Source organism: Lynx canadensis, chromosome D4, assembly GCF_007474595.2.
Source record: "Lynx canadensis isolate LIC74 chromosome D4, mLynCan4.pri.v2, whole genome shotgun sequence".
Lineage (NCBI taxonomy): Eukaryota > Metazoa > Chordata > Mammalia > Carnivora > Felidae > Lynx > Lynx canadensis.
In genome coordinates this window covers 58,904,485-58,931,833 of record NC_044315.2, presented here as the reverse complement: position 1 = coordinate 58,931,833, position 27,349 = coordinate 58,904,485, and the positions used below count along the sequence as shown (strand labels likewise).

At 49.2% G+C, this 27,349-nt stretch overlaps 1 protein-coding gene across 1 annotated transcript; it reads left to right on the top strand.

Moving 5' to 3' along the window:
- The first annotated feature begins 283 nt into the window (after positions 1–283).
- Positions 284–27,349, top strand: FBXO10 (F-box protein 10). The gene is made up of 10 exons (XM_032595642.1): positions 284–874; positions 3,902–4,735; positions 9,674–9,823; positions 12,379–12,515; positions 16,831–16,901; positions 18,665–18,817; positions 19,711–19,980; positions 21,633–21,946; positions 23,097–23,278; positions 25,480–27,349. Exons 1-10 carry the CDS (start codon positions 290–292, stop codon positions 25,652–25,654), a joined length of 2,871 nt encoding a protein of 956 aa, XP_032451533.1. The 5' UTR covers positions 284–289; the 3' UTR covers positions 25,655–27,349.

The following is a 27,349-nucleotide window of genomic DNA, read 5'->3' as shown; positions in this document are numbered from 1 at the left end:
TTAAGAAGAGGAACTGGGGGCACCTGGGTGGCTCAGTCGGTTAAGCGTCCGACTTCGGCCCAGGTCATGATCTCACAGTCCGTGAGTTCGAGCCCCGCGTCGGGCTCTGTGCTGACGGCTCAGAGCCTGGAGCCTGTTTCAGATTCTGTGTCTCCCTCTCTCTGACCCTCCCCCATTCATGCTCTGTCTCTCTCTGTCTCAAAAATAAATAAACGTTAAAAAAAAAAAGAGGAACTGTAAGAGGGGTCAACAAAAACCTCTTTGGTTTTGTGTTTGCTCCCAGGTGACCATGGAGGCCGGTGGTCTCCCCTTGGAGCTGTGGCGCATGATCTTAGCCTATCTGCACCTTCCCGACCTGGGCCGTTGCAGCCTGGTGTGCAGAGCCTGGTATGACCTGATCCTCAGTCTCGACAGCACCCGCTGGCGGCAGCTGTGTCTGGGATGCACCGAATGCCGCCACCCAAACTGGCCCAACCAGCCCGATGTGGAGCCTGAGTCTTGGAGGGAGGCCTTCAAGCAACATTACCTTGCCTCTAAGACATGGACCAAGAATGCCCTGGACTTGGAGTCCTCTGTCTGCTTTTCTCTATTTCGCCGGAGGAGGGAACGCCGTACCCTGAGTGTTGGGCCAGGCCATGAGTTTGACAGCCTGGGCAGTGCCTTGGCCATGGCTAGCCTGTATGACCGAATTGTGCTATTCCCAGGTGTGTATGAAGAGCAAGGTGAAATCATCCTGAAGGTACCCGTGGAGATTGTAGGCCACGGGAAGTTGGGTGAAGTGGCCCTGCTAGCCAGCATTGATCAGCACTGCTCCACCACACGCCTGTGCAACCTTGTCTTCATGCCGGCCTGGTTCTCCCCTTTCATGTTTAAGGTGGGTGTCCATATCCAGATAGGTGGCCTCTCCAGTCCTGACCCTGGGCTTTGGCCTCTTTTTAGTGGGTTTGCAACCCCTTTTTGTTGGAATTAAGAGTTTTGTCGTTATTCCTGTAACACGCTCCTCTGCACCAGTTAAGAAATGGACACAGTAACAATCAACATTCTGCTTTATTCCTGGCAAAACTGTATTAAAAAATAAGCCAAGGACTCAGAACCCGAACTGCTTTGTACTCCTCTTCCCCACTGGACGCACTTGAACCACAGGGGAGTAGCTAGGTGGGAAAGCCAAATCTGGGAGTATGCCACATGGTCGCAGGAAGCAGAGAACAACACTTCATGCTCAGAGATAGGCAAAGCCAGGGGAGGCTATGCAGGACCAATGACCTTTAGCATGTCAGCCCCACCCTGTGAAGGAGGATCAAGGAAGGTCAGGCTTTCACCAAGAGTGACTTGAGAGAGGCTCAGGAAATACCAGCCCAACACATATCCTCTGGTAACACAGAGCACACAGGCTGTATTCAAAGCAACGTATGTATTGACGCGTTGGTAGGTCCTGGCAGAGCGGTTTACAGCTTTACCTTGCATAGAAACATTGTAATATGTAAACTTTGTACCTAATCAATAATAATTATGTTGCCACTATTCTGCCAGTAACAACAAATTGTCCCTCAAGTTTGTAATGATCGCTATACTACCAGTCGTTTATGGTGCACTGACTGTGTGCCTGGCGTATGCTTTACTGCCATTAGTAAGATGTGTAGTGTCATCCGGTTTTATAGATGAGCAAACTGAGGCTCAGCAAGATTAAGTGACATAGTAAGAGACAGAGCTAGGATCCAAAGCCTATATTGATAATCTAGGTGACTTTGCATCGGTGACTTCATTTGATCCCCACAACAAACATTCGTGGTAGGTAGTACACGTGGGATCCCCATTTTGCAGATGAGGGGCACTAAAAAGCTCAGAGATGCTGCTAAGTAACTTTCTCAAATGCATAATTAGTGAAGTTAGAACTGAAATCCAGAACTCAAATTGTAAGCCCCTTTGAAGTTACATTGTGTTGGATTCCTTGGAAACCTAAAAGCCTACTTTTTAGGCCTAGATTGTTTCAGAAGGACTGATGAATGATTCCTATGTGGGTCTGTAGACCCAGAAGAAAGTTTGATTCCAGACCTTCGATGTTTCCATTTACTCTGAGGGTAAAATGTTGGTTTCAGCCTCTCCTTCCCCCTTAGAAGTGCAGCTGCAGACCCTCATAGGGTGGGGGCCTGGCCTTAACACTTCTCTGTAGCCCAGCCCACCATCTGGCTTAATGCTTGGCATGTATCAGTGCTCCACTCGTGATTGTCTTTTAACTGAAAACAGGACAGGGGCTAGGATGACCTTGCCTGAAAAATGCAAAGGCCAGAGTGATTTCACAGCAGTTTTCAGTGACTTCTGAGGAGAACCCTAACAACAGCTGTGCATCTCCAGAGAGCTGGTGTTCATCTACAGAGAGGACCAAGTAAAAGAAAATAGACTTAAATTGTAGCTAGAAAAAATTAACTTAGCCATAAGGAAGAATTTACAGAGGTTAAGGCAAGTAAGGTCCAGGCCAGGCTCTCAAGGGTGGTCACTGCTAGAGAATGTAGAAACTGTTCATGGGGTGGATGTGTCTGGATCACTCAGTGGAATCATGGAACATTCCCTCATTTTACAGTTCAAATCCATCTGGTGGCATTTAGCATGAAATCCAGAAACAGTTACTTTTCAGGAATACAGAGTGGCTGGGCTTCTCAGTCAGGCCTGGGAGCTGAGGGGCTCAGGGTAGTGGTGCTGTGGGGTTCAGCACTTCCCTCCCCGAGAGGAGTCTCTGTCCTTTGTGTCCCTGACCCCAGGTAACGATAGCTAATTTTTATTAGGTGCCAACTTTGTATCTGGCTCTCCGCCTTTTGCTTCGTTAGCTGGTAAGCCCCCTATTGCAGACAAAGAAACTGAGCCTCAGAGAGGTGAAGTCCTATCCAAGGTAACATGCTTGAAAGAGGCAGAGATGGGAGTGCCCCATGCAGTCAGACTCCAGAGCCCATCTTAACCACTGCTCAGTGCTGCCCAGCTGTGGCAGCATACCTCATCCCCCTCTTTAGGGACGTAGCCTGCTGTCCTTTGCTGTAGTCCCTGCTATGTTCCAGTTGCCAGACAGGCTGGATTCTTTCCCAGTACCTGTGGCTGGGCATCCTGTACTGCCTGCCCCAGCCCAGGCAGGGCTCAGCCCCTCCTGGCCTGTCTTCTGTTAGCCCTCAGGGTTCTGCCTGGCTCTGTCCTAAGTTCAGACACCAAGCTGATGCTCTGTGGGGTGCTGCAGGGCTGAGAGAAGATGGTGAATGGAAAGTGGGCTGAAGGGTTGAGACCTAGCACAGCACCTCGTGACCTCACACTTCCTTCACATAACCGAGATACCGCTTTAGGATTCCCTCCCCCTTCAGGGGTCACAGTAAAGTCATGCTCAAATCCCAACCAGTTCTTGTGTTTCTCACAGTTCAAAGCTGTCCCTGTTATTCCGTATCATCTCTATAGTGACATTCCTTCTCCTGGTTACCATTGATCCATTTCACACAGCATCCTTCTGAGCATTCAGCTTCTTCCCTCTTCCCCATCCTTACCCCTCAAAGTTTATGTTCTCACTAAGCATTTCTTGAGTATTGGGAGAATTTACTTCATATTTGAGGTCTTTAGGAAGGGCCCTGCTGCACGGCGTGAACTTTTTCCTGCCATTATCCGTTTCTACTTTCATCCCCCTCTCTTTGGGATTAGAAGGAGGGAAAGGCAGGCAACTCCAAATTTTCACCGCTCTGATACAGTGCAGCTTCCTGTCCGGGGGCCTGACACATGCCCTGGTGGGGGGGGTGTTTGGGGGGGTGGAGGATAGGATCAGCAGGACAAATGGCCTCTCCGTGCTCCACCCTCCTTAAAGAGCAGTTAGAGTACTGCCTAACAAAGTAATTCTCATCCCTGTTTTATCCACTCTCTCTTTTTTATTCCTCAGACAACATCGGGTCATGTCCAATTTGACAACTGCAACTTTGAGAATGGGCATATCCAGGTCCATGGCCCAGGCACCTGCCAAGTGAAGTTTTGCACCTTCAAAAACACCCATGTTTTCCTGCACAATGTGCCCCTGTGTGTCCTGGAAAACTGTGAATTTGTGGGCAGTGAAAACAACTCTGTGACTGTGGAGGGCCACCCATCTGCAGACAAGAACTGGGCCTACAAGTATCTACTAGGGCTTATCAAGTCCTCCCCCAGTGTGCTACCCACGGAGGATTCTGACTCTTTAATGTCCCTGGACCTGGAGAGCAGGGACCAGGCTTGGAGCCCAAGGACCTGTGACATTGTCATTGAAGGCAGCCAAAGCCCTACCAGCCCAGCTTCTACCTCCCCAAAGCCAGGCTCCAAGGCTGGTTCACAGGAGGCAGAGGTGGGCAGTGATGGGGAAAGGGTGGCCCAGACCCCAGACAGCAGCGATGGAGGCCTGAGTCCTAGTGGTGAGGATGAGGACGAGGACCAGCTCACATACAGACTGTCCTACCAAGTGCAAGGCCCACGCCCTGTACTGGGGGGCTCCTTTCTAGGCCCACCACTTCCAGGAGCATCCATTCAGCTGCCCAGTTGCCTAGTGCTGAACTCTCTGCAGCAGGAGCTGCAGAAGGACAAGGAGGCCATGGCACTGGCCAGCTCCGTGCAGGGCTGCCTCATCCGCAAGTGCCTCTTCCGGGACGGAAAGGGAGGCGTCTTCGTTTGCTCCTATGGCCGAGCCAAGATGGAAGGAAACATCTTCCGGAACCTGACTTATGCAGTGCGGTGTATACATAACAGCAAGGTGCTGTCATAAGGCTCACTCTGCAAATTCATGAGGCCTTCCCGGGTCACTGGGAACATGATTTTGATTGATGAGATAGGCTCCTGTGGCTATACATAGGAAGGCTATTTTTTTAAAGCATCTTTATACAAGCTTCTAACACACCCTTATCTTATGTTCCATCATCTGGTTTGGATAGAGCAGAAACTATTGTTCCCATTTTACAGAAGAGGAAACAGGGCCCAGAGGGGGAATGTGACTTACTCAGGGTCACACAGCAAGTTAGTGGCAGAACTGAGACTAGAACCCAGGTCTTCCAACTCCTTTTGCTATGTCATGCTGCTTTCAACCATGTCCCCCTAGTCCTAGAAGAAGGAACAAGGGCTCTTTAGCTGGATGAGAGAAAATTAAGGGACATATGATTACTGGCTTTGATCCAAACCAGAGAAGGCTCCCCAGAAGAGGTGTCTAAGCTGTAGGACGAGTAGTGGACAGCCAAGCAAAATAGTGTGCATGTGGTGAAAAGGGGGTACAGAGTGAGGGCATTCTAGGCAGCCAGAACATTCTGCACTGGGGCCTGGGTGTGGGGCTGAATTCAACAGTGTTCTGGGGAGGGAGGAGTGGTTGGAAATGAGGCAGGGGAGACGAGCAGAAGCCACCTTGCCCAGGGCCTGAAAAGCCCCTATGAGATATTTGGACTTTATGCTAAGTCCATCCTGCCCCTGATACAGTCATCACCCTGCAGGCTCTTCAGGGTGCCGCAGGACAGTCTACAGATCCTGCAAGCCACTGAGCACAGGAACAGCCTCTCAGAGGAAAGACATGGCCTTTTGGAAGAAAGCATGGCCTAGCTCCTGAGTTTGAATCTTGCCTCTCCTCTGATCCACCATGAGCATTACTGTCCTCTTCTGTAAAATGGAAACAAGCTTCCCTGACTTGCCTCTCTCACTGGGGTTTGTGAGGATCCAGTACCTTAATATTGCCAAAGCACCTAGTAAGCTGAGGGGCACTGCACATGTGTCACATGGGAGTCTTGCAGATCTCTGCAGCCCTCTAGAACAGTTAGCAGCAATCGCATTTAATTGCATTTTGCCCAGTCCACTTCCAAAGAGGATTTTAGATGATGTTACCAGGAAAGCACAATATCAGCCTATAGAAAATAAGAGATAATGGTCAGATAAAAAGGGTGGGTGATAGTTTTGCTCTCAGGTACCACGATGATAGGATCTGGTCCGAGCCCTCCAGGAGGGTCTCCCCCGACCCTCCCACCTAGTATACTTACCAGGGGTATGGCTTCTGAGTCAAATTCTGGCTCTGCCCCTTATTAGCAATGTGTCCTTTCGACTAATAGATACTACCTGTCTCCAAGGTGCAGTAAGGATGAACTAAGGTCATATATATAAAGTGCTTAGTAGTATGTCTGGCACATAGCAAGTGCTCAACAAATGTTTTTTGTTTATTTTTTTAAAGTCCGGTGTGAGAGATGCTATGATGGAGGTACCATGGGTGGCATAGGAGCCCAGCCTCAGGGAAAGGTCTCTTGGAGAAGCAGTGCCCAGGCTGAGCTTCCCAGGAGGAGTAGAAGTTGGCAAGGGGAGGCTATGAGACCGTGGAGGTGTGTGTGTGAAGGCCCAGATGTGAGAAAGGACACCACGCATTTAGGGAGTTACAAGTAACTCAGATGGCCAGAGGTTCAGGGGAGGCTGTGAGATAAGGGAGTCAGCTAGCTGAGGCACAGAGGTCTTGCCATAGAGATTGGAGTTTGCCATGAGGCAATGGGAACTTGCCGACAGATTTTAAGCAGAAAACTATGGTCAGATCTGTATGTGAAGAGCTCATGCTGTCAGCTTTCTGGAGAATGGAATGGAGGGGAACTAGGCAAGAGGCAAGATCAATGAGGGGCAGTGGAGAATTGTGATTCAGAAACTGGAGGGGACAGGGCAGTCTGGAGAGGTAGGAAGGAGGGCTTTAGGAGGGAGTAGTCAAAGCCCTGAGGCTTAGATTTCTGGCCTGAGTGGCTGAGACAATAGCAGGAACATGGGAGATTAGGACATGGAGAGAGATGCTGAGTTCAGTTCCGGGCATGCTGAGTTTGGAGCATTTCTGACATCTAGCATAGGTGCTGTCTGGTTTCCTGGGTTCTGGAGCTTTGGAGAGATGCACCCTGCCATGCAGACTTGGGAGCAGGTGGTAGCTGAGAGTCATCGAAAAGGAGAAATGAAAAGTTACACAGCCTTACTTGGAGCCCTTTTGAACTGTTGCTTCCAGAGGCTTTGGGAAGAAATTGTGCAGCCTGTAGTTCCTTGTGAGTCTCTAGCAAGGAACCTGAGAAACTGATATTCCTGATTTTTGACTTAAAAAAAAAAAATCCATGGTTTCTCATGAGTACCCAGCATCAGGTACAATTATATGCTAAGTGGCGTTCATACAAGCAGGAGCTGTGGGCGTGCAGGGAGTGCAGGACCTGCTGAGCTAGTCCCATGCCTAGAAGCAAAGCCTTGATCCAGTGGCCAGAGGGCAGCCACCCTTCCCTGCCTTCTAGAACATCTCCAGGAGAGTAAGGCTGGCAGAAAGCCCAGTTGCTTGGGACTCCACAAAGAAAACTGTGATGTTTTTCTTGCTGTTTTGTGTATCTTACCATTTTTAGTTGAAAGTCAAGTATCTGGGAAAGTAGAAATTGAGGTCAATCACATTTATGTGTGGAAATGGGCACACCTCTTCTCATGCTAGGCCTTTAAAGGGCCAGGTTTGGGGTCAGTCTAGTCAGGATTAAGCTAGTTCAGGTTTTGTTGTTATGATTATCCTCAGCATTTTTCATGTTCTTCTTTACTGTATGCTGGTTTTTTCCTCTGCTTTTAGGGTCTTCTCTTTGTTACTCAGGGGGTTGGGGGGACTGTCTCCATGGTCTCACCCCTCCCAGCAGATTGTGGTCACTTGTGGCTCTGGGCTGGTGGGAGGTTTTCTCCTGTGTCCCAGTTTGTCCTTAGTCTTAGGCAGGTGCTGTGTCTATGGGTCTTGGAAGTAGGCACTTTCCAATGGTCCTGCCTCACCCCCAGCATTAGGGAGGTTCTAAATATCTGGGCCCAAGGTGGGGTTTTCTCTTTCCCTTCCATGACAGGGTTTGCTGCCCTTCCCCCCACTGCTGAAGACTTGTTCTATAGGGAAGTTGGAGAGAAAATTCAAAGAGGGGCTTAGTACTTTCCTACAGTAGTAGCTGCTCTTCTTTTCCCCCATGCCTCCACCATGTGGGAGGCTATCTGTCCTCAGTCTCTTGTCCTGTCCCCCGGTCTTTCCTTGTGAGCATTTCACAAGGTCTCTGGAGAAGTGGATACACCTACTCCCAGGGCTTCTGCACTCTCACACTGGTTCACACTTGGCCTTCAACAATGCATTGAACCCTGTAGCTGAATCCTTACCGGTTCATGTGGCTCCATATGCAGCTGTGCAGGCAAGTGCTCCCATCTTGTCTCCTGGGAGGTGCCTGTTTTCCTTGGATTTCAGGCTTGTTGGCTGCCCTGCAACCTCAGTTTTCTGACACGTTCAAGAAAGGCTGTATTTTTGTGCATTATCTGATTCTGTTCTTGTAAGTGGGGGAGCAGTGACTGCTCTGGTCAGCGTTCTCTGTCCTAAACAGCTTCCCTTTGAAACTGGACTTCCATTGTACCTTACCCTCCTAGACTTTTATTTTATTTTATTTTATTTTATTTTATTTTATTTTATTTTAATTTATTTTTGAGAGAGACAGAGACAGAGTGCAAGCAGGGGAGGGGCAGAGAAAGAAGGAGACACAGATCTGAAGCAGGCTCCAGGCTCTGAGCCGCCAGCACTGAGCCCGACGTGGGGCTTGAACTCACAAACTATGAGATCACGACCTGAGCCGAAGTCAGACACTTAACCAACTGAGCCACCCAGGCACCCCTAGACTTTTATTTTAATGTAGTCTATTATTTACTAGTAGTGTACAGTTTATCCTGATATAATATGTTTTTACTATTAATCCGCAGTTGCTTAGAACAATACAAATATATTCTGAATCTTTATACCTATTAAGTATAAAAAGAAAATGTAAATGGCAATCATTCCCTTAAATAAGCTCTGTGCTGGGTTGTAGTACCTTGTTTAAATGCTTCCTTGTACCAGTGCTTCTAATTGTTTCCCTTAGAACTCCAAACTAAGGAGCACCCCAGGATAATACACCCAAGAAAGATTCAGAATGGACAAGAATAGGCCTTTGTCTCATAAAGTGAAAGGGAAAGTGGGGAGGTTATCCTCAGGTGCTTTCTCAAGCAGGTGAATTTTATTTTATTGTTATTTTTTTTTTTATGTTACTAAACTTTATTTTGAGAGAGAGCAAGCGTGAGTGGGGCATGGGCAGAGAGAGAGAATTCTAACAGGCTCCCGGGCTGTCAATGCAGAGCCAGACACAGGGCTCGATCTCATGAACCGTGAGATCATGACCTGAGCAGAAATCAAGAGTCGGACACTTAACTGAGCCACCTAGACACCCCTCAGACAAGTGACTTTAGCAAAGGCACATGTGGACCTTGGTTCCATTCGTTGTTAGCTGTGCCCTTGGAACCTGGGGAGATCTCCATGTAACCCCAGTGCATGTAGAGTTTGAAGACCACTAAATCCCATCTTCTCTGAGGGTCCTTTCCATTCGCTGAGCCATTTGTTCTGTTCACAAGTTGTGAACACGGGGCACGGGGCTGAGCTTAGGTCCAGGTTTTATTAACGAACCACTGTGGCTGGTAAGGAGCCTACAGGGCAGAGGCAGGCAGGGCACAGAGCTCCTCAGCTCCTGGGAGCACACCAGGTGGGAAGAGGCCATCCTTGTCTGCTGGTGGAATAGCAGGGAGGGAGCAGATGGTAAAGAAAGGACTCAGGTGTTCTTTTAAAAAAAGGTTTTTTAAAAAAACCTGTGACAAGAAAACAAATGGCTTTCTCTTTTCTGCCTAGATCGTCATGCTCAGGAATGACATTCACCGCTGCAGAGCGTCAGGCATCTTTCTTCGCTTGGAGGGCGGAGGCTTGATCGCTGGCAACAACATTTACCACAATGCGGAGGCAGGAGTAGACATCCGGAAAAAGTCCAACCCACTCATACTGGTACTTTTCTCTGTCTTCATGCTCTTTTCAGAGTAGCTTCTTTTCAGAAGCCTTTTCTGAGATTATTTAAATAAGTGTTGCCACCTTGAATTTATATTGCTTCCTGTTTGCAAGTGGTCCCTGGCCTTTTCTCTGTGTGTCCTTGTGACTCTCTGTCTTCTTTCTTCACGTAATAGGAATGGCTTTGAATAAATCACCTCCCTACAGTCTCCTTGTCAGGAAAAAAGAGGACCAGATAGACAGGGAAATGTCACAGAGCACTTCCTCAGCTCTGATAGGTTCTGGTTGGCTTTGAGTTTGAGAAGAATAAAGATATTGTATCTGCCCTGCAAGATACCTGGATCTAACTAAAACGTTAGATCATTCTTCACTATAAAAAGGACATTTATGATGTTTAGTTCTGAAGATTATTTGTCTCATGAATGTTGTGAAGCCATGTGGATTTGATTTTACACCAATGTGAAAGCCACTTGAAATGGTAGAAGATAGGACCAGTGACATGAGAGGCCTTTTTCTGCTCAGGCCTTCCCTTAGAGACACATATTCCAGGAACTAAGGAATGGCCCAGACTTCTTATGGCCTTGAAAAAATAATATCTGCCTTTATGCCTAGTGCTTATCACTTTGTATGTATGTATGTATTTGTGGTTTAATCTTTACCACACCCTGTGTGGTAGAATTAATATTCCATTTTATGGATAAAGACATTGAGGCATAAAGAGACACTAAAGATGTCTCCCCAAATCATACAACTAGTGACAGAGCTGGGATTTGAATCCAGGCCGTCCTGACTCAGGATCGATGTTCTTAACCCATTATATTAGACTGCCCTTGGGGTGCCTGGGTGGCTCAGTCGGTTGAGCATCCAACTTCGGCTCAGGTCACGATCTCACAGTTTGTAAGTTCTAAACCCACGTTGGGCTCACTACTGTCAGCACAGAGCCTGCTTTGGATCCTCTGTCGCCTTCTCTTTCTACCCCACCACCCCCCATGTGCTCCTTATCTCTCTCTCAAAACTAAATAAACATTAAAAAAAAAAAATCCACCCTCGCCAATGCAGATGAAGGAAAGTTCCTAACTATGCAGATGAAGGAAAGTTCCTAACTATATTTAAAAAGACACGCCTAGCCAGTGTCCTCTTTCAGCCCCTTCCTCTCACTGTATTTCTGCCATGCAGCTGGCGTCTGATGCACGGGCCTTGCCTGAGGAAATGAATGCCACTGTTGCCAGAGAGATGAGAGGAGTTTGCCTTCCCAGGGACAGAGGGGACAGGCCAGTTTAGCAGGTGGAGGGGAAGGGGGTGTTATGTTTCTGTCCTGGCTTCGTGAAAGGGTGTGGGGATGGAAATGCCACTGCTTACGCTTCTCTCTCCAAGCTCTTCGCTTTTCACAACCGTGTGAGGGACTTGTGTTAGGCAGTGGTTGCCCTGGTGAGTCTGCCAAATCCTTCAGGAGAAAATCTGGAAAGTGAGTAAGAATAGGATTGCTTACAGCGTGGAACGTTTTATTTTTTTTTTTATTTTTTTTTTTTTTAAATTTTTTTTTCCACGTTTATTTATTTTTGGGACAGAGAGAGACAGAGCATGAACGGGGGAGGGGCAGAGAGCGAGGGAGACACAGAATCGGAAACAGGCTCCAGGCTCTGAGCCATCAGCCCAGAGCCCGACGCGGGGCTCGAACTCACGGACCGTGAAATCGTGACCTGGCTGAAGTCGGACGCTTAACCGACTGCGCCACCCAGGCGCCCCAGTGTGGAACGTTTTAAAGCAAACTAGAACTTTGCTTCTGTGAAATCGTTTTGGAAGAGAAACAGCTAACTTCCTGGTTTAAGTATAGGAATGTATTTAGGCTCTAAATTAACAGAGTGAAACAATTTTATTATCATTTATTATGACCTGAAAATGTCGCTGCACAAAAGCTGCTAACTGGGAAGCAGGAGAACTAGGTTTCAGATCTGGCTCTGCTGCATACTGTATGGCCTTCGGCCAGCATCCCCATGCGTACAAAGAGATATTCGAAATAAATCTAAGGGTCTTTGTTTGTAGCACATACAGCTTCTGTGATCTCATGCCCCATGGAACAATCAGGCTCCCCAGAGCCACACCTTTCCACAGGCCTTCCCTGAATGGGAAGTGGGGAGTAGGAGCCAAATGGCTCTCACTCTTCCCTGGAGGTGGCCCGCTTGGGACTGCACGTGGCCAACATTGTCATGTAGTGGGGTGCTGAGCTCTCTGGACCCTGGACCGTGTGGCCTGGCTGGAGTATTGTGTTTGGAGGACTCTGGAGGCTCAGCAGTGTTCGGTAGCATGCCTTGCAGATGGAGAGCAAGAGGCGGGGCACTGAAGACTCCTCTCTCTGGATTCTCACTTACAGCTTTGCATGTGTGCACCAGGGCAGCAGCGTGGCCCATTCACTTCGTCATGTGCTAGGCAGGGGGCTTCAGGGGCGCTTTCTCCACTGTGTTCACCCCGGCCCTGCTGTGGGCTGGCAGTTGAGCACTCGGTTTCTTGCTGGCAGGTCTGATCTGTCTTCTGTGGTGTCTCCTGTTCCCTTGCAGTGTAACCAGATCCACCATGGCCTTCGTTCTGGCATTGTTGTCCTTGGCAATGGGAAAGGCGTCATCCGGAACAATCAAATCTTTTCAAATAAGGAGGCTGGTATTTATATCCTGTACCACGGAAATCCAGTCGTGAGGTATGTGTGCTGTACCCAGACCATCCTCAGCCATGGTCCCTTCTTTCCTCCCTGATCTCTGCTTCCTACACTGTGATTGTCCTCCATTTGAAAACATTTTTGTTTACTGAAACAACAGTATAGCAAAGCAAGCAAAGGAGACTCCACCCCGATCCCACTGTAGTAACACAGTGCTTTTGTTTGCATTTCCTACCAGTTCTCCTCAGCAGACGTTACTGAGCACCTCTAATGATAACAGAGGAGCACTCTGCTCCCCCAGAGCTCACTCTAGCATGGAAGACATACGTGACCAGAAATAACTCTAAGACAGAGACGGCATAAAGATTTCCACTTACCTGACAACTCTGTTCGGTTGAAAGCAGCTACCTAAGATGCTGTGTTAAGATCCAGGGGCTCCATCTGGCCTCAGCACAAAAGCGTGCTGTGATGGATCAGCCATGTGAGCTGTTAGGCGAGAAGGGGCAGTGGCATTGCCAGGAGCATGGGGCTGCCATCCCAGCTCTCGAATGGGGCAGGCTGATAAATGCTACTGAAGTGCTCCCAAGGGAGACAACCATTCTACTGGGGGGATGTGGGAAGGCCTCCTTACAAAGGGGCGTTAGAGTTGGACTTTGAACTGTGGGTAGAACATGGACTGTCATGGATATGGGAGTGGGCATTCCTAGTAAAAGAAACAGCATGAACAAAGGCAGCAGAACACGGCAGATTCAGGGGTTGGCTAATAGTCCACTGTGGCTTGAGAACATGTCTGACACAAGTTGTGATGTTGGTATAAAATGTTTTAAATTGGGACTATCCCAGAAAATTGTGGGTCCTGTGGCTGCTGCAGCATGATCTATATCTCTGTGGCAGAGTGGAAGGGGTGATGAGAAGAAAGCTCAGGGCCGGAGGAGGAAGCCTTATGTGGACCCAGCTGAGGAAGGTGGCGTTTAAAAATTTTTAAACAGAAGACTCACACAGTTATGTCTTGCTTTAGGAAAATAACTGGAACAAATGTGCAGCAAATATATTCTGAAGTGTTTTTTCCCCTTGATTATTCCAGATGTGCTTTTCCATATTGTTGCATGGCGTTTATCAGTTTTGGAAAGTTTCAGAACATTCCATCTTTTTGGTATTCCATAATTTTTGAACCAGTCCTATTACTGTTAGGCATCTATTTTTTTTTTTTTTTAACGTTTATTCATCTTTGAGAGACAGAGAGCATGAGCGGGGAAAGGGCAGAGAGAGGGAGACATCCCTCTTGGGAGAGGGAGACATTCTTCCAAGAATCTGAAGCAGGCTCCAGGCTCTGAGCTGTCAGCACAGAGCCCAACGCAGCTCTCACGAACCATAAGATCATGACCTGAGCCGAAGTCAGAGGCTCAACTGACTGAGCCACCCAGGCGCCCTAGTTAGGCATCTATTTTTTACTGTTACAGACATCTTACTGAAAACAGTTAGTGGTCACAGAGTTCTTTCTCCATCTTTTGCATTATTACCTTAAGAGTATGTGTTTATACATATGCTTGCTATAGATTTAACACACATGGAAGTGTTTACTGTCTATGTAAGGGGACAGTGATATAAAAAGTGTGTAAGAACAGTCTCTGCTCCATGGTGTTTACGGTCTCATGCTGGAGACGGACACACAACCATGAGGGAGACTCATCAAAACAAGTGCTTTAATATGTCTTTGTGTAAGTGACAGAATGACAGAGGAGCCAGCCATAGTTTCAGCTGAGCGAGTCAGGGGAAGAAGGCACGAGTTGTGTGTAAAGGATAGGTAGGATTTTGTGGCCAGGGAGATGGCATTCTGGGCTCAGGGGCAGTGAAATTCCAGGATGTGTCTTGGAAAAATGGTATTAAATGTGGTGCGTCTGCCACAAGAGGCCCAGAAGATTGAGTAGAAGAGCAGCCTATGAAGGCGGGTTGATGCTGGAACACAGAACCTCTGATACCGAGTATGATCTGCAAAATAATGACTCTCCAGATCAATCCACTTCCTAATCCTTGGCACGTGCAAATATGTTATCTTTCATGGCAAAAGAGATGTTGAAGATGTGATTAAATTAATAACCTTAAAATGGGGAGACCATCATGGATTATCCAGGTAGGCTCTTCTATAAATCATAAAGATCCTTAGAGGGAAGCAAGAGAATCAGTCAGGAGGAAGAAATGTGACAGTAGTAAGCAGAGGTCAGAGTGATGAGACTGTAGGCCAAGAAGTATGGGCGACCTGTAGAAGCTGGAAAGGACAAGAAATAGATTCCCCATAGACCTTCCAGAAGGAACATAAATCTGCTGCCACCTTGATTTAGTCCTGTAGGACCCATTTTGGACTTCAGACCTCCTAAACAAGAAGGTAGTAAATTTGTATTGTGTTAAGGCACTGTGTGTATGGTAATTTGGCATAGCAGTCACACACCAAATCTGGGAAGTTTGGACTTTACCCTGTGGGTGCTAGGGAACTGTTGAAGAGCTCTGAGCAAGGACTGTTACAGTCAGATCAGTGTCTTGGTTTTTAAAACAGAATCTCTTTGAGGGGCTCCTCCTGGCTGGCTCAGTCAGTGGAATGTGCGACTCTTGATCTCGGGGTTGTGAGTTGAAGCCCCATGCTGGGTGTAGAGATTACTTAAAATCTTTAAAAACGAAAAACCAGAACTTCTTTGAGAGAATAGGTTGTGTTTTTTCCCTTTATGTTTCTTTGTGATGGAAGGTAGGTATCTGGGGGAGGGTACAGAATGAATTTTGAAATCCCCGAAGTAGCCTGGATAAGGCCATGGCAGTCTTTTTGCCAGTGAGAGTTTTATAACCCTTTGTGTTTCTCTTTTTGCCTTGGCTTCAAGGAAGCACAGGGTTCAAACTGTCTCATCTGCCATAAACATCCTACCATTGGTTCTTGGAACAATGATCTGTCCCCTTTTCCTAAATGTTTTCTGATCCCTCTTTTATCTTTGTTTTGCTCTCCCTGCGTACATACACTCTCCAAGTGCCCACGGGTCTCTTCTGGAGGTGAGATTTGTATTAAACTATACCAGCCATGCATTTGCTGCTATGGCACAGCTCTCAGAAATATGGATGCCCTAGCCCAGGGACTATGTCCGACCGTGAATTCTAGAAACCCACAGTAACCATCTGCTGACTGAATTGTAACCAGATCAAAACAGACTCTTTAGATCTGAGGGCAAAAATGGGGATGTCTTTAACAAATGATTTCTCTTGTTCCACTCAAATGCATAGGTAGGTGCAGTTGACATTTGGCTTCCCCAGCATCAACATACTTTGCCGGGTTTTTTCCCCAAAGATGTAAACCATTTGGACCCTGCCCTAGGAGATGGGAAAACTTAGCCAACTCCTACTCAGTAATGTTCTGTTGGATGTCAGGCCCTGAGTTAGGCTCTAAAGAGCCGGTTGAATACTGGACCTAAATCCCTCAGCCACGTGGAAGGAAGTAGGAGGGTTGTCTCCTAAGAGAGGAGGCGGGTGCCCTTCTAAGAAGAAAGGAGGTCACAGCATTCCTGTTAGTAAAAATAACAAACAGCAAATGTGTGTCCTCCAGGGATAACCCAAGTGTGCTAATGTCCAGGTGTGACTGGCTTTGTTTTAACAGGCAGGAAACTGCGGTGCAGAGACAATGCATGTCCTTAACATGTTCAGGTGTCTGGTGTTTAATTCGCAAGGCCTTTCCATGGCAGTGAGGGCTGAGTATTTCTCTGAGCAGGAGCATGTTTTCCTGTATCGTCCACATGTGGCTCAGCCAGCCCATGAGGTCTCACATACACATCCTCTGATACTCTCAAAACCCCCTTTTAAAAAATCTGGTTTTCTTTTTTTAAGGCATGTCATTATTTTATGTTGTCTTTCAGGGGATAGGTGATTAACAGAAAATAAGATAAAGAGTAGCTGTTGGATATGAACAGGGATTGTAGGCTCATTACAGGCAGAGACTCTGACTCAGCTTTGGGCACAAATCATGCCCAAAGCAGCTTAACACAGCTTCCTAGGAATTCTTGACATGACCAGTTGTGGACACAAACCTGTGCACCACGATGGCATGTGTTTCAAACAGCTTGCATGTGAGCGACAGTCAAGAGAGGTCACAGAAACTCGAGTAGCATTGTGATTATATGGCATAGTTATTTATTTAGTTCTGGATCAAGTTGTCTGCAAGTTCACTAAAGATTTATAAATGGCTTCTAGGACTGCAGAAATGCTTTATGCCCCTGTGGACTTGTGTTGTTTGGGGAAGGCCACAAAAGAAGGTAGTCACCTTGAGCAGGCATTGGCTTTGACATATGATAGTGGTCTCATCTTACTCTTTTTCCTTGCATTTTAGTGGGAACCACATTTTTAAGGGCCGTGCAGCTGGCATAGCAGTGAACGAGAATGGCAAAGGCCTCATCACAGGTAAGGGTGGGAAATGCCTAGAGCCGTGGCCAACCAGGCAACCAGCAGCTGAGCCAACATCCCCGGCCTTGCCCCTGCCCAGTTCTTTACCTCGACAGCCTGGCCACCTTCTGTCTTTGTTGCTGTTCTGTACACTGGCCATGCCAGCCTCAAGGAGGGCTAACAGGGAGGGAATGTCTGCTCTTTGCCAGGCCCGCTGCTTACAGAATCTCACTGGAAGGCTCACATAACACTGTCAGAAACATTTATGGCACACAAACTGAATCCTTCCTCTTGGCTTTTGTATGGGCTTATGCCTGCTCAGGAAACCCATCCCCATTTCCCCTCCACCTGGCCAACACCTGCCGAGCAGATCCTTTGGGTCTCAGCCTAAATGTCACTTCCTCAGGGAAGCCTGCCCGGACCTCCCACTGTACACATAAACACTCGCTGTACCCAGCAGGCATGCTCTGTGGGATGTCTTACTTAATTTCTTAGGGATCTGTGTAAGGTCAGTCTCCTTTAATATAAGGAGGTAAGTTCGCTAAGACAAGGATCAAGTCGGTGTGGTACATCACTATAGCCTCAGCACGGAGCATAGCCATACCTGGGACATAAAAAGAGGTTGATCCAGTAAATCCCTCTGACTGAATCCTGCCTTCATTCATCAGATGTTTATTGAACACACAAGGTATGCAGGAGATGGGGATACATCAGTGAACAGAACAGTTCTGTGAACAGTAACCCTTGGGTTCCTGACATTTTAGGGGAAAATAAACATGTACACACACACACACACACACACACACAAGAGGCGTATCTGTGAGTGATAAGTGCTCTAGAGATAATTATATATTATTAACTGATATATTTACATAAATGTATATTATATGTAAATATATAATATGTAAAATGTTATGTTTATATGCAATAATTGAAATAATTTATTGAAATTAATTAAAATATAGTGATAGAGGGACTATATGGGTATTTAGGATTGTGTGGTCAGGGCAGGCATTTCTGAGAAGGCCAGACCTGGGTGACAGGACAAAGCCTGAGAAAAGAACTGGAATTCTAAGCAGGGCCACCTGTGAAACACAGTTGGCATGCCTGGGGAGCAGGGAGGTTACTGGTGTGACTGGGTGTGGTGAAGGAGGAGCAGGGAGTCACAAGTCAGACAGGGTCACAGAGGCGGGAAGGGGCCAGTCACACAGGGTCTCCTGGGCCATTGCACTCCAGTCTCAGGAGACTGAGAGTCTGCCCAGCCGTAGTATTGGGAATATCAGTATCCCAGCACCAACCCCCTGACTTGTGACTCTTCGGCCCACTCCCAGAGAGGTAGTGGATGAGGAGAGGAAGGCTGTGGTCAGTCCAGAGCTGAGCCTGAGAAGGACCAGCTTGTGCCTCCCCAGGCTGGTGGGGGAATGGCTGCATTCTGCCTCAGCCCTCCTAGAAACAGCCCCAGAACAGGCAGCCCTGCCTGGCCTTGGTCCAGAGACTCTAAAGCCAGTTTATTCTTAGTTGTTGTTCCTTAAGGCCACTGAGTACAGCGGGTATTAGGAATATAAGAGAGCACAAGAAAGATACAAACCTTGCCCTTGAGGAAAGAAGACAGCACTCAAGTCCCTGAAAAGCCAAATACCAAGCAAGATTCAGGATGCTGATTGTTGACAAGGCAAGGCCTGGTGTCCTGGTCCAGAAGGTCCTTTCTCTCAGCTGTCCAAGTCCTCATGGCCAGTGTGGGTGGTCCTTGGGTCTTGACCCTCTCTTCTGCCTCTCCATAGAAAATGTCATCCGTGAGAATCAGTGGGGAGGTGTAGACATCCGTCGAGGAGGAGTCCCCGTCCTCAGGAGCAACCTCATCTGCTTCGGCTACTCAGATGGTGTGGTCGTGGGAGATGAAGGCAAAGGACTGATAGAAGGAAACACCATCTATGGTGAGGCGCATGTTCCTGGGGGAACGGATCTTGGGTCTAGCCCAGCCAGGGAGGCAGGAAGCCCAGATTCCATCCTTAGCTTGTGGGTCCTGAGAAAGTTACAGTCTTCCCTGGGCCTCAAAGACGTCCTGAAGAACAGGTTGATCTCAGGCCACAGCCACACAGTCCCTCTCAGAGTACAAGAGCCTCTCATAAATCACCTTGTAACCCACGGGATCGGTGAAACAGCTTCATCCCCATCTAAAATCACAAAAGTCAGGAGTTGTGTAAGGACGGAGCCATTTAGGCACTGATGTGGGCATCTGACTCCTCTTACCCCTTTCTTTTGATCTAGAGAACTAGAAATAGAATGGGAGAAATAGGATAGTCCTAAAAAAGAAACTGTTCTCACTCATGCTGTGACTTTGAGCAGAGCCTTACTCTCTGGACCATATCTCTAATTATTGTTATTTACCCCATTTTAAAGATAAGGAAACTGAGACACAGAGAGGTTCAATAACCTGCTGAAGGTCACACAGCTAGGAAGTGATAGGGCTGGCATTCAAACTGAGGCCACCGCCATCTCTATGCAGGAAGGGGTTGGGCTGGGTGAACTCTGAGGACCCTCTGGCAGTGTCACTCTGGGCTTCTGTGCTCTGGAACTGTGGCCTTGACAGTTCTCAGAGCACTTTTACACCCCATGGAAGTATCCTGGTTGTGAGACTTACCTGGTTGTTACCCTCTTGTATGAAGGTGAAGCCTCCAGCCATAAAGTGATTTGTCCAAGGCCATTAGCACGCCAGGGACTCTTGTCTCCCAGGCCAGTGCCATCTTTGCTTCACCTCTTGGGGAGACACTGGGTGCTGCCTCACCCGCTGCTCAGTGTCCATGACCAGCCCCTTTCACCATCCCAGCTAATAAGGGCTGTGGTGTGTGGATGATGTCGTCCAGCCTGCCCCACGTCACCAGCAACCACGTCAGCTACAATGGCCTGTATGGAGTGGCAGTGTTTAGTCAGAAGGAGGGTTCTGGTGAGTTCCCTGGAGGTCACGGGGCCCAGGAGAACTTCAGCGAGGATGGGGACGCCATCCTTTGGGAGACAGAGCTGGAGAAGGACGATGACCCACTGCGCCGGCCCATCGCCATAGCTCTCGTGGAGTCCAACAGTATTAATCACAACGGAGGTGAGTATCCCCTGCTCCAGAGCCTTCCGTCCTCACACTGTCTTAAGGACCCTTCCCGCTTTGTTGGCTACTGCTTTTGGCCACTTACCCAGTACCCCGGACCTCTGGCCATCACCTTCCCTGAACTTAAATCCATCTTTCCTGCCCCCCTATCTCACCTTGCTCATGCTGTTTCTCTTCCCTGAAATCTCCTTTCCCCCATCCACACATCCCAAACAACTTGAAGTTCAAGGCCCACTATGAATGCACCCTTACCCTCTCACCCCACTGGCACTTCCTGGGGGCCTGGGACTGGATATGTTTCTGTGGCTGTTTTGTCAACTCTGACAGGCTATGAACTTGAGGCACGGAGCTGAATCCCAGTCTGTCGGCACCCCTGCCCCAGCAGATCCCACATCCCACACCTGGCATATATATTTCCAATCTGAGACACGTTCCCCACATCTTAGCATCTAATAATGTGCATTCCCAATTGATGGCATATCGTGGTTTAATTGGCAATTTTTCTTTCTTGTACAGAGAGTAAGAGTGGGTTTTAAATCCACAGGTTATCTTAAATTTGGAAAGAAAAAAAAAAAACAAAAACAACTTACAGAGTTGATCTAACTCCAGGGCTCCCAAACCTGAAGGATGATTAGAGCCACTGTAGAGGGCTGATGAAGGAAGTCTTGTTAAAAGAAGGCTCTTGGACACTAGCGAGCTCTTGTCCTGGGGAAGGCAGAGGGCAGGGAGAGTGGGAGCCAGCAGAAGATGAGTTCTGTCCACTCCTAGTTCAGGGCTTTCTCCACATGGCCATGCTGTCCAGTAGGACAGGCAAAGCCACATAAATTCATGGATATTTGATTTATATTTGCTCTTCTCCACCAGGCAGAAGCAACAGGCAGGTGGCATGAGAGGTTGGAATTTGCAGACTCCCATGTGAGCCCTGGTGTCGTCCTCCCCACAACCTCCTCCCGATGCCTCTTGCTCTTGTGGGTGGATATCACCCCTGGGGAGTCCTCCTCCTCTTCACCTCCAGGTCCCCCTGCCATGCTGTCTCTTTTTGACCAAGCCACGCAGCTCTAAGCCTGCTGATTTTGTGGGGTTTTTTTTTTTTCTATAACCATGTAGTGTCTCTAAGCATATACAACCCCAAACATCGTTTTCTTTCCCAAATTTTGAACATTTTAGATACTTAGCTTAATAAAATTACAGAATTTCCCTTGTAAAGAAAATTTCCCAAAACAATAGGGAGGCAGATGCCATCTCAGTACAAGAAGAGAAACATGCAGAATAGCTGTCCAGCAGGTGGACCTGTCTGGAGGGGGAACAGGCAGCCTTAAGCAGGGAGTGAGCGCCCCATCACAGATGACAATATCGTAGGAGCAGGTGAGCACAGGAGAGCCGCATGGGCAGCTGAGCCAAAGCAGCCTTCATCACCTTTTCCTGTTTACTGAGGACTTAGTTCAGAAGGAACAGAATTTCCCTGATGCTCCAGGGTTTCTTCCTGCTGGGTTTGTCATCCATCCTGAAAGATGTGACTCCCAAGGGCTGGTTCCAAGTGTTGCTGCCTCTTCTGCCCCACCTCTCTCCCGGGATGCACAATTCCACCAGGGTTTTTCCTGACTGCCGTTGTCAGGACTGACCCTGCTCCCTAACCCCTCCACCCGCAGCCTCAGGACTGTACGTCCAGAGCAGCGAGGCGCTGCACGTCCTCACCAACGTGATCCATGCTAACGGAGACAGAGGCATCACTATAGCCCAGAGCAGCCAGCTCACCCGCGTGGCCAGCAACAGCATCTCCTGCAACCGGCAGAGTGGGGTCAAGGTCGAGGCCCAGTGCAAGGTGGAGCTCCGGGGCAACGGTATCTATGACAACAGAGGCCATGGCATCATCACCAAGGGCGACAGCACCGTGGTCATCGAAAATGACATCATTGGCAACCGGGGCAGTGGGCTGCAGCTGTTGCCCAGGTCCGACACGAAGGTGTGTGTGTGTGTGTGTGTGTGTGTGTGTGTGTGTGTGTGTGTGCGCGCGCGCGCGCGCGCACTGCATGTGCCAGCACAGGGCCCAGCCCTAGGACAGCCCTTGCACCCTCTCTACTGAGAAGCCCGAGGCACCTGGCACTGCAAGGGACATCATTCCTCCTGTGCAAACCCAGCCTGGTAGACACAGGTGGGGCTTCACACAGGAAGGGGAACAATGTGAACTGAGCCCTGCAGGATGGACAGGAAATAACCAGCAGAGAACTAGGATGGGGGTGTGTCCAGGGGTATCTTTGTGGTCTCCAGGTCCAGCTCAGGGCTATTTCAGCCCCTCCCCCTAACAGAACAATCTCCCACAGGACCTAGTATGCGCTGGGTGCTTCATGAGGGGGCCTGCGTGCACACTATTCCCTGCGTCCCTGCGGTACCCTCCCCCTTGTCTGCCTCAGTCCCACAGCTGGGCTGTCACTTTCTCAGGAAGCCTTCCCTGACCCCCCAGCCTGTCTGAGGTACCCCTTGTCTGGACACCAGAGGTGCTATTGTTTCCCACCTCCCCCCCACCCCCACCTCACACAGCACTTCCTGTATGCTCCTCTGCCTCTTTGTGCCCCCCCAGAGATGAGCTCTGAGCTCCCTTTTTATGCAAAGCACTGCACTGGGTGCCAAACTGACCCAGTCCCCACACTTGAGAAATTACCATCCCGAGGCCTCTTTTTGGCTCTGCAGCTTCATGAGTAGTGACTCCGGCAAGGAGTAAAGAATTTCCTGGGCTCTGCATCTGGGCACTGTGGAAGCAGAGGAAGGGAGCAGGGACACGCTCCTGCCTCAGTCGAGGTGCCAGTGGTCCTTGCCACTGGTACAGTCTCTCCTCTCTGCCAGGCCTTTGTACGTTGTTCCTTCTTCCTGGAGCAGCCATTCCCTGCTCTGCACCTGGTAAACTTCTACCACTTACCCATCACCTCCTTCGGGAAGCCTTCCCTGGTTCTCCTACCTGATCTCAATATCCCTTCCCTGAGCTCCCATGGCTCAATGCTGACCTACCTTAGCAGTGTCTTACCCCTCAGGTTTATAACTGGTATTTCACTTCCAGTGAAATACCCAACCAGTCTGGGAGTCCCCAGGGTGTGACAAACTCTGGCTGTCTCTCCCAGGTGATAAAGAACCGGATCCATTCATTCCGGGCCTACGGCATTGCAGTGCGGGGCCGCGCCAAGGCCCTGGTGCAGGAGAACATCATCTTCCAGGGCAAGACCAGCAAGACGATCTTTCAGCAGATCTCAAACAACCGAGAATGTATCATGCAAAACAACAAGTTCTTGGTGTTCAAGAAAAAGTAAGTGTCTGGGATCTGCCTAAACCAATCTTCTAGAACCACAGGGAGGTGACTAGAGAAGCCAGGCCCAGTGATGCTGGCTGTCCTTGCTCCCTGCAGTCCTGCCAGCTTCTGGCTCTGGTCAGATAAAGGCCCGTGCTTGGACTTTAGTCAGGCCGGTGCTGAGGACCTGCATCTGCCTCCTTGGGAGAGAACAGGCTTTAAGAGTCAGGGGGGTGTGATTTTAAATCTCAGCTCTGCCAGTTTCTTGCGCAAGGCACTCAACACCTTGAGTCTTAGTAAAATCCAGTTAACGTCTGCTTTGTAGCACCAATTTAAGATACAGTCAAATCATGTGACCTAGCACAAGATCTGAGGTATTACAAAGACGTTCATTGCTGCTGCTGTCACTTATTTATGATACCTCTGCCTCTGTGTACAACTGCTTCACACTTATCTTCCCTGAACCTCCCTGTCCCTCCCTGCTCCCCATTTCAGTGACCTCACCCTCTGATCTATTCTGGCAGCAAAACCTCTGTGACCGATTTCTCCCTAACATCAGAGTTCAGTCAGTCATTACTAGGTCCTCTTGATTCCACTTCTGAAATGTGCCTGTATCTGGCACCTTTTCTCCCCAACTGCCATCACCCCTGCTCACATCTCAGCACCCTTCACCCTGACCTCTGGCCCCTGTTGCCAAGGTGCTGTTCTGCTGGTGAATGGATGGACTCTGTTCTGCTTGGTTGGTGCTTTGCTACACTGGTTATACAGGTAATAACTGTTATACCACCGCTGCCACATTCCTCTCACACTGGTGACAGCCCTGGCTGCCAGATGCATCCGTCTAAATCGGCTCTGCTCATGTCACAGCCCTGGTCAGAAACCTTTGATGGGTCCCCTTTTCCTGTAGTAATGATCTCTATTCCTTTTTTTTTTTTTCCCAACATTTTTATTTATTTTTGGGACAGAGAGAGACAGAGCATGAACGGGGGAGGGGCAGAGAGAGAGGGAGACACAGAATCGGAAACAGGCTCCAGGCTCTGAGCCATCAGCCCAGAGCCTGACGCGGGGCTCGAACTCATGGACCGCGAGATCGTGACCTGGCTGAAGTCGGGCGCTTAACCGACTGCGCCACCCAGGCGCCCCTCTATTCCTTTTTTAATTCTACACACGCTCAGCAAAAATATTGAGGAAACCTCATATATGTTTTATACAGTCATAACTTATAAAAAAAAGGAATTCTAATCTTTTCTGGACAGAAAAGCAGATATGATCCCAGCAGATCATATCGTGGATTCCCTGGGGTCTGCTTCCTCCTGTCCCTTTGGAGACCCCAGGATACAGATAGCACAGACCTGGCAGCCTGCATCATCCACCATGCACTGTTGAGTCCTGATTTTCCTGTCCAAGCTTGCTATCTGCTGCCAGACTCGAATGCTGGCAAATCTTTGAACACAGTAGCTAGCTCCTCACCATCCACACCTTTACAGTCCTACTCATTGTTACAGAATCACCATAAAAATGCACAGAACATATGGTTACTGGCTTAAGCAATTTAGGATTTGGGGTAAGAGGTGGTCCCTTGTAACTCAAATGACAGAAAGCCCCGACCAAAGCTTTCCCTGACCCTTCAAAATCTCTGTAAGAGCCTGAGGAACTGGAAACCTACCCATTCCTGTCCCCTATAGCAGTTTCCAAAATGTCATTTAAGGAAATCGCACAGTATGTAGTCTTTGGAGCCTGGCTGCTCTCACTTAGCCTAATGCACCTGAGATTTGTCCGTGGTGTCACATGTTGTTCATTCTTTTTGTTGCCAAGTGGCGTTCCGTTGTATGGATGGACCACACTGTTTATCCATTTGTCAGCTGAAGGGTATGTAGTTCCTAATTTTAGGTGATTATGACTAAAGCTTCTGTATACACGCAGGTCATACACCTAGGAGGGAAATAGAAAAAGTCACCGACCTTCTCCAGAGCCTTATAGAGATGGGGAAGTTGAGGCTTACTTGTCCAAGGTTACATGCAGAGCTGGAACTAGAATGCAGGACTTTTGCCCCCTAGCTTCCCACACATCCCACCTCCTTGAGCTATCACTGATTTGGAGGCAGAACCGACACCCAGATTTTGAACACCTGGATCTCGAGCCTAAGGTGAGATGGTGTGGGGCATTCAGCAAATGCTCCAGACTCTCACAGTTCACGGACTGTCGTTTTGCACCTCTAGGTCTGATACGTGGCGCCTGGTGAACCCACCAGCACGGCCTCACCTTGAAAGTTCTCTCCGAGGCCCCTCTACAGCCCACAGTGGACAGAAGGTGACGGCCATGGCGACCAGGATCACTGCCCGCGTGGAAGGTGGTTACCACAGCAATCGTAGCGTCTTCTGCACCATTCTGTAAGGAAGGGGAGCTGCGGCATGGGGCGGCTGAAGGCGGTGCAAAGACTCCAGGAGCAACAACCCCATACCCAAGCTCAGGCTCGGGCTCTGATGGGTGTTCAGCCGAGCTAGGAGGTCAAGGCAGCATCGGGATGAAAGCAGCAGCAGCAGCTGAGGGGCTCCGGGCCTCTCTCAGTCCCCCTACTCACTGCACCCTGGAGAAAACAGGCTTCCGGGCTTCCTGGGGACTAAGAAAAGAAACAGAGTGGTGGGTTTCCTGTCACTCAAGCTCTTATAGAAGTTATGAAGAGTTGGGGAAAAACGATACTAAAGCTTTGGTCAGGTCTCTCTGAATGACAGGGAAGTGTTGTTTTACACACACCAAACCCAGACTCTTGTCAGGGAAGAGCATTTACTCCTGAGGGAGGAGGTGATTCTAGTAAGGTGGAAAGAGATAGCTGCCCCAGAATTTTCCCCTTTCCTGGACCTCTCTCGATCCCTACAAGCACATGGCCACACACTCCTGGCTATCTGCAGAGGCTGGAGGAGTTGAGCTTGGTTCCCTTCAACTTGAACATGAACTGTGAGGGGGACAGGGAGCCCTCTGGAAAGGCTGCCCTACGATGACAAGGGACTTGCTGAAAAGAGGAAGGCCGTGTGGAGAAGTCCTCCTTTCAGCGGCCCAGGTGCCCGGCTGGGTGGGGCAGGGATGCACGAGACCCCACTCTGCCCTCAGGGAGCTCCCAAACTCAGGAGGATACTGGCTCGAGGCCCTGCGTGTACCCACACCAGCCGCCCTCCTGGGCACCGGACTGGTGGAGATGGAGGTGCCCAGGGCCCCTTGTCTGTGTCCATGTTCTCTCATGGATGACTGCCTGCCTTTACTGACCCTACCACGGTTCCCCACTCTGTGCCTTGGCTCATGCTCTGTCCTCTTCTTGGCATGCCCTTCTCACCGTCTGCACTTGTCCACACCCCACCTAGTCTTCGGGGGTTTAGCTGAGACACTGCCTTCTCCGCAGAGCTCCCCTCCCTGCAGTGACAGCGCCTTCCGCCCTTCCCGCTCTGAGGCTCCACCGCCCTTTCTCTGCCCCCTCTCAGGTATGGAGCACTTTCTGCCTTGCTTTGGAGTTTTCTAGGCCCCTGCCTGTGAGCTCCCTGAGGGCAGGACCTGGCCTCAGTCTGTTCCCAGTTCCCAACCCAGGGTTGCCGTGGGGTCAGTAGCCTGAGGGAGGGGAGGAAGGGCCTCCTAAAGGGCTTTACTGAACTGTACTGTGAACGTGTCAAGGTCCCAGAGCCAGGTGGGCTCAGATCCCACCTGCTTGAGGACGGGGGCTGATTGCAGCACTGAGCAGCTCAGCCTGGACAACCCCCTCCCACTCGGCCTTTCATGTGGGGCCTTCGCCAGCCTATAGGGGGTGCTGTGGTACACTTTGCCACTCGCTTCCCAGGCTGGTTCCACCGGGGCCTCGGTGCTGCTCACCTGGGTGGGGTGGAGGGGTAGCTGGAGATGGTAGTAGCTGGCTTCTCCCCGAGGACTTTGGGCACAAGACACGGGCCCCTCCTGTCCCCAGCACTGTCCTTTGCACTTCTCTGGTGGCCCCAATGTGAGTCGCTGTACAAAATGCTGCCTTTATTATTTTGTAATGACTTTTCTGTGAACCAAATGCTTATGAAAATCTCTGCAACCAAAATAAAGTTTTATATTTTAAAAGAA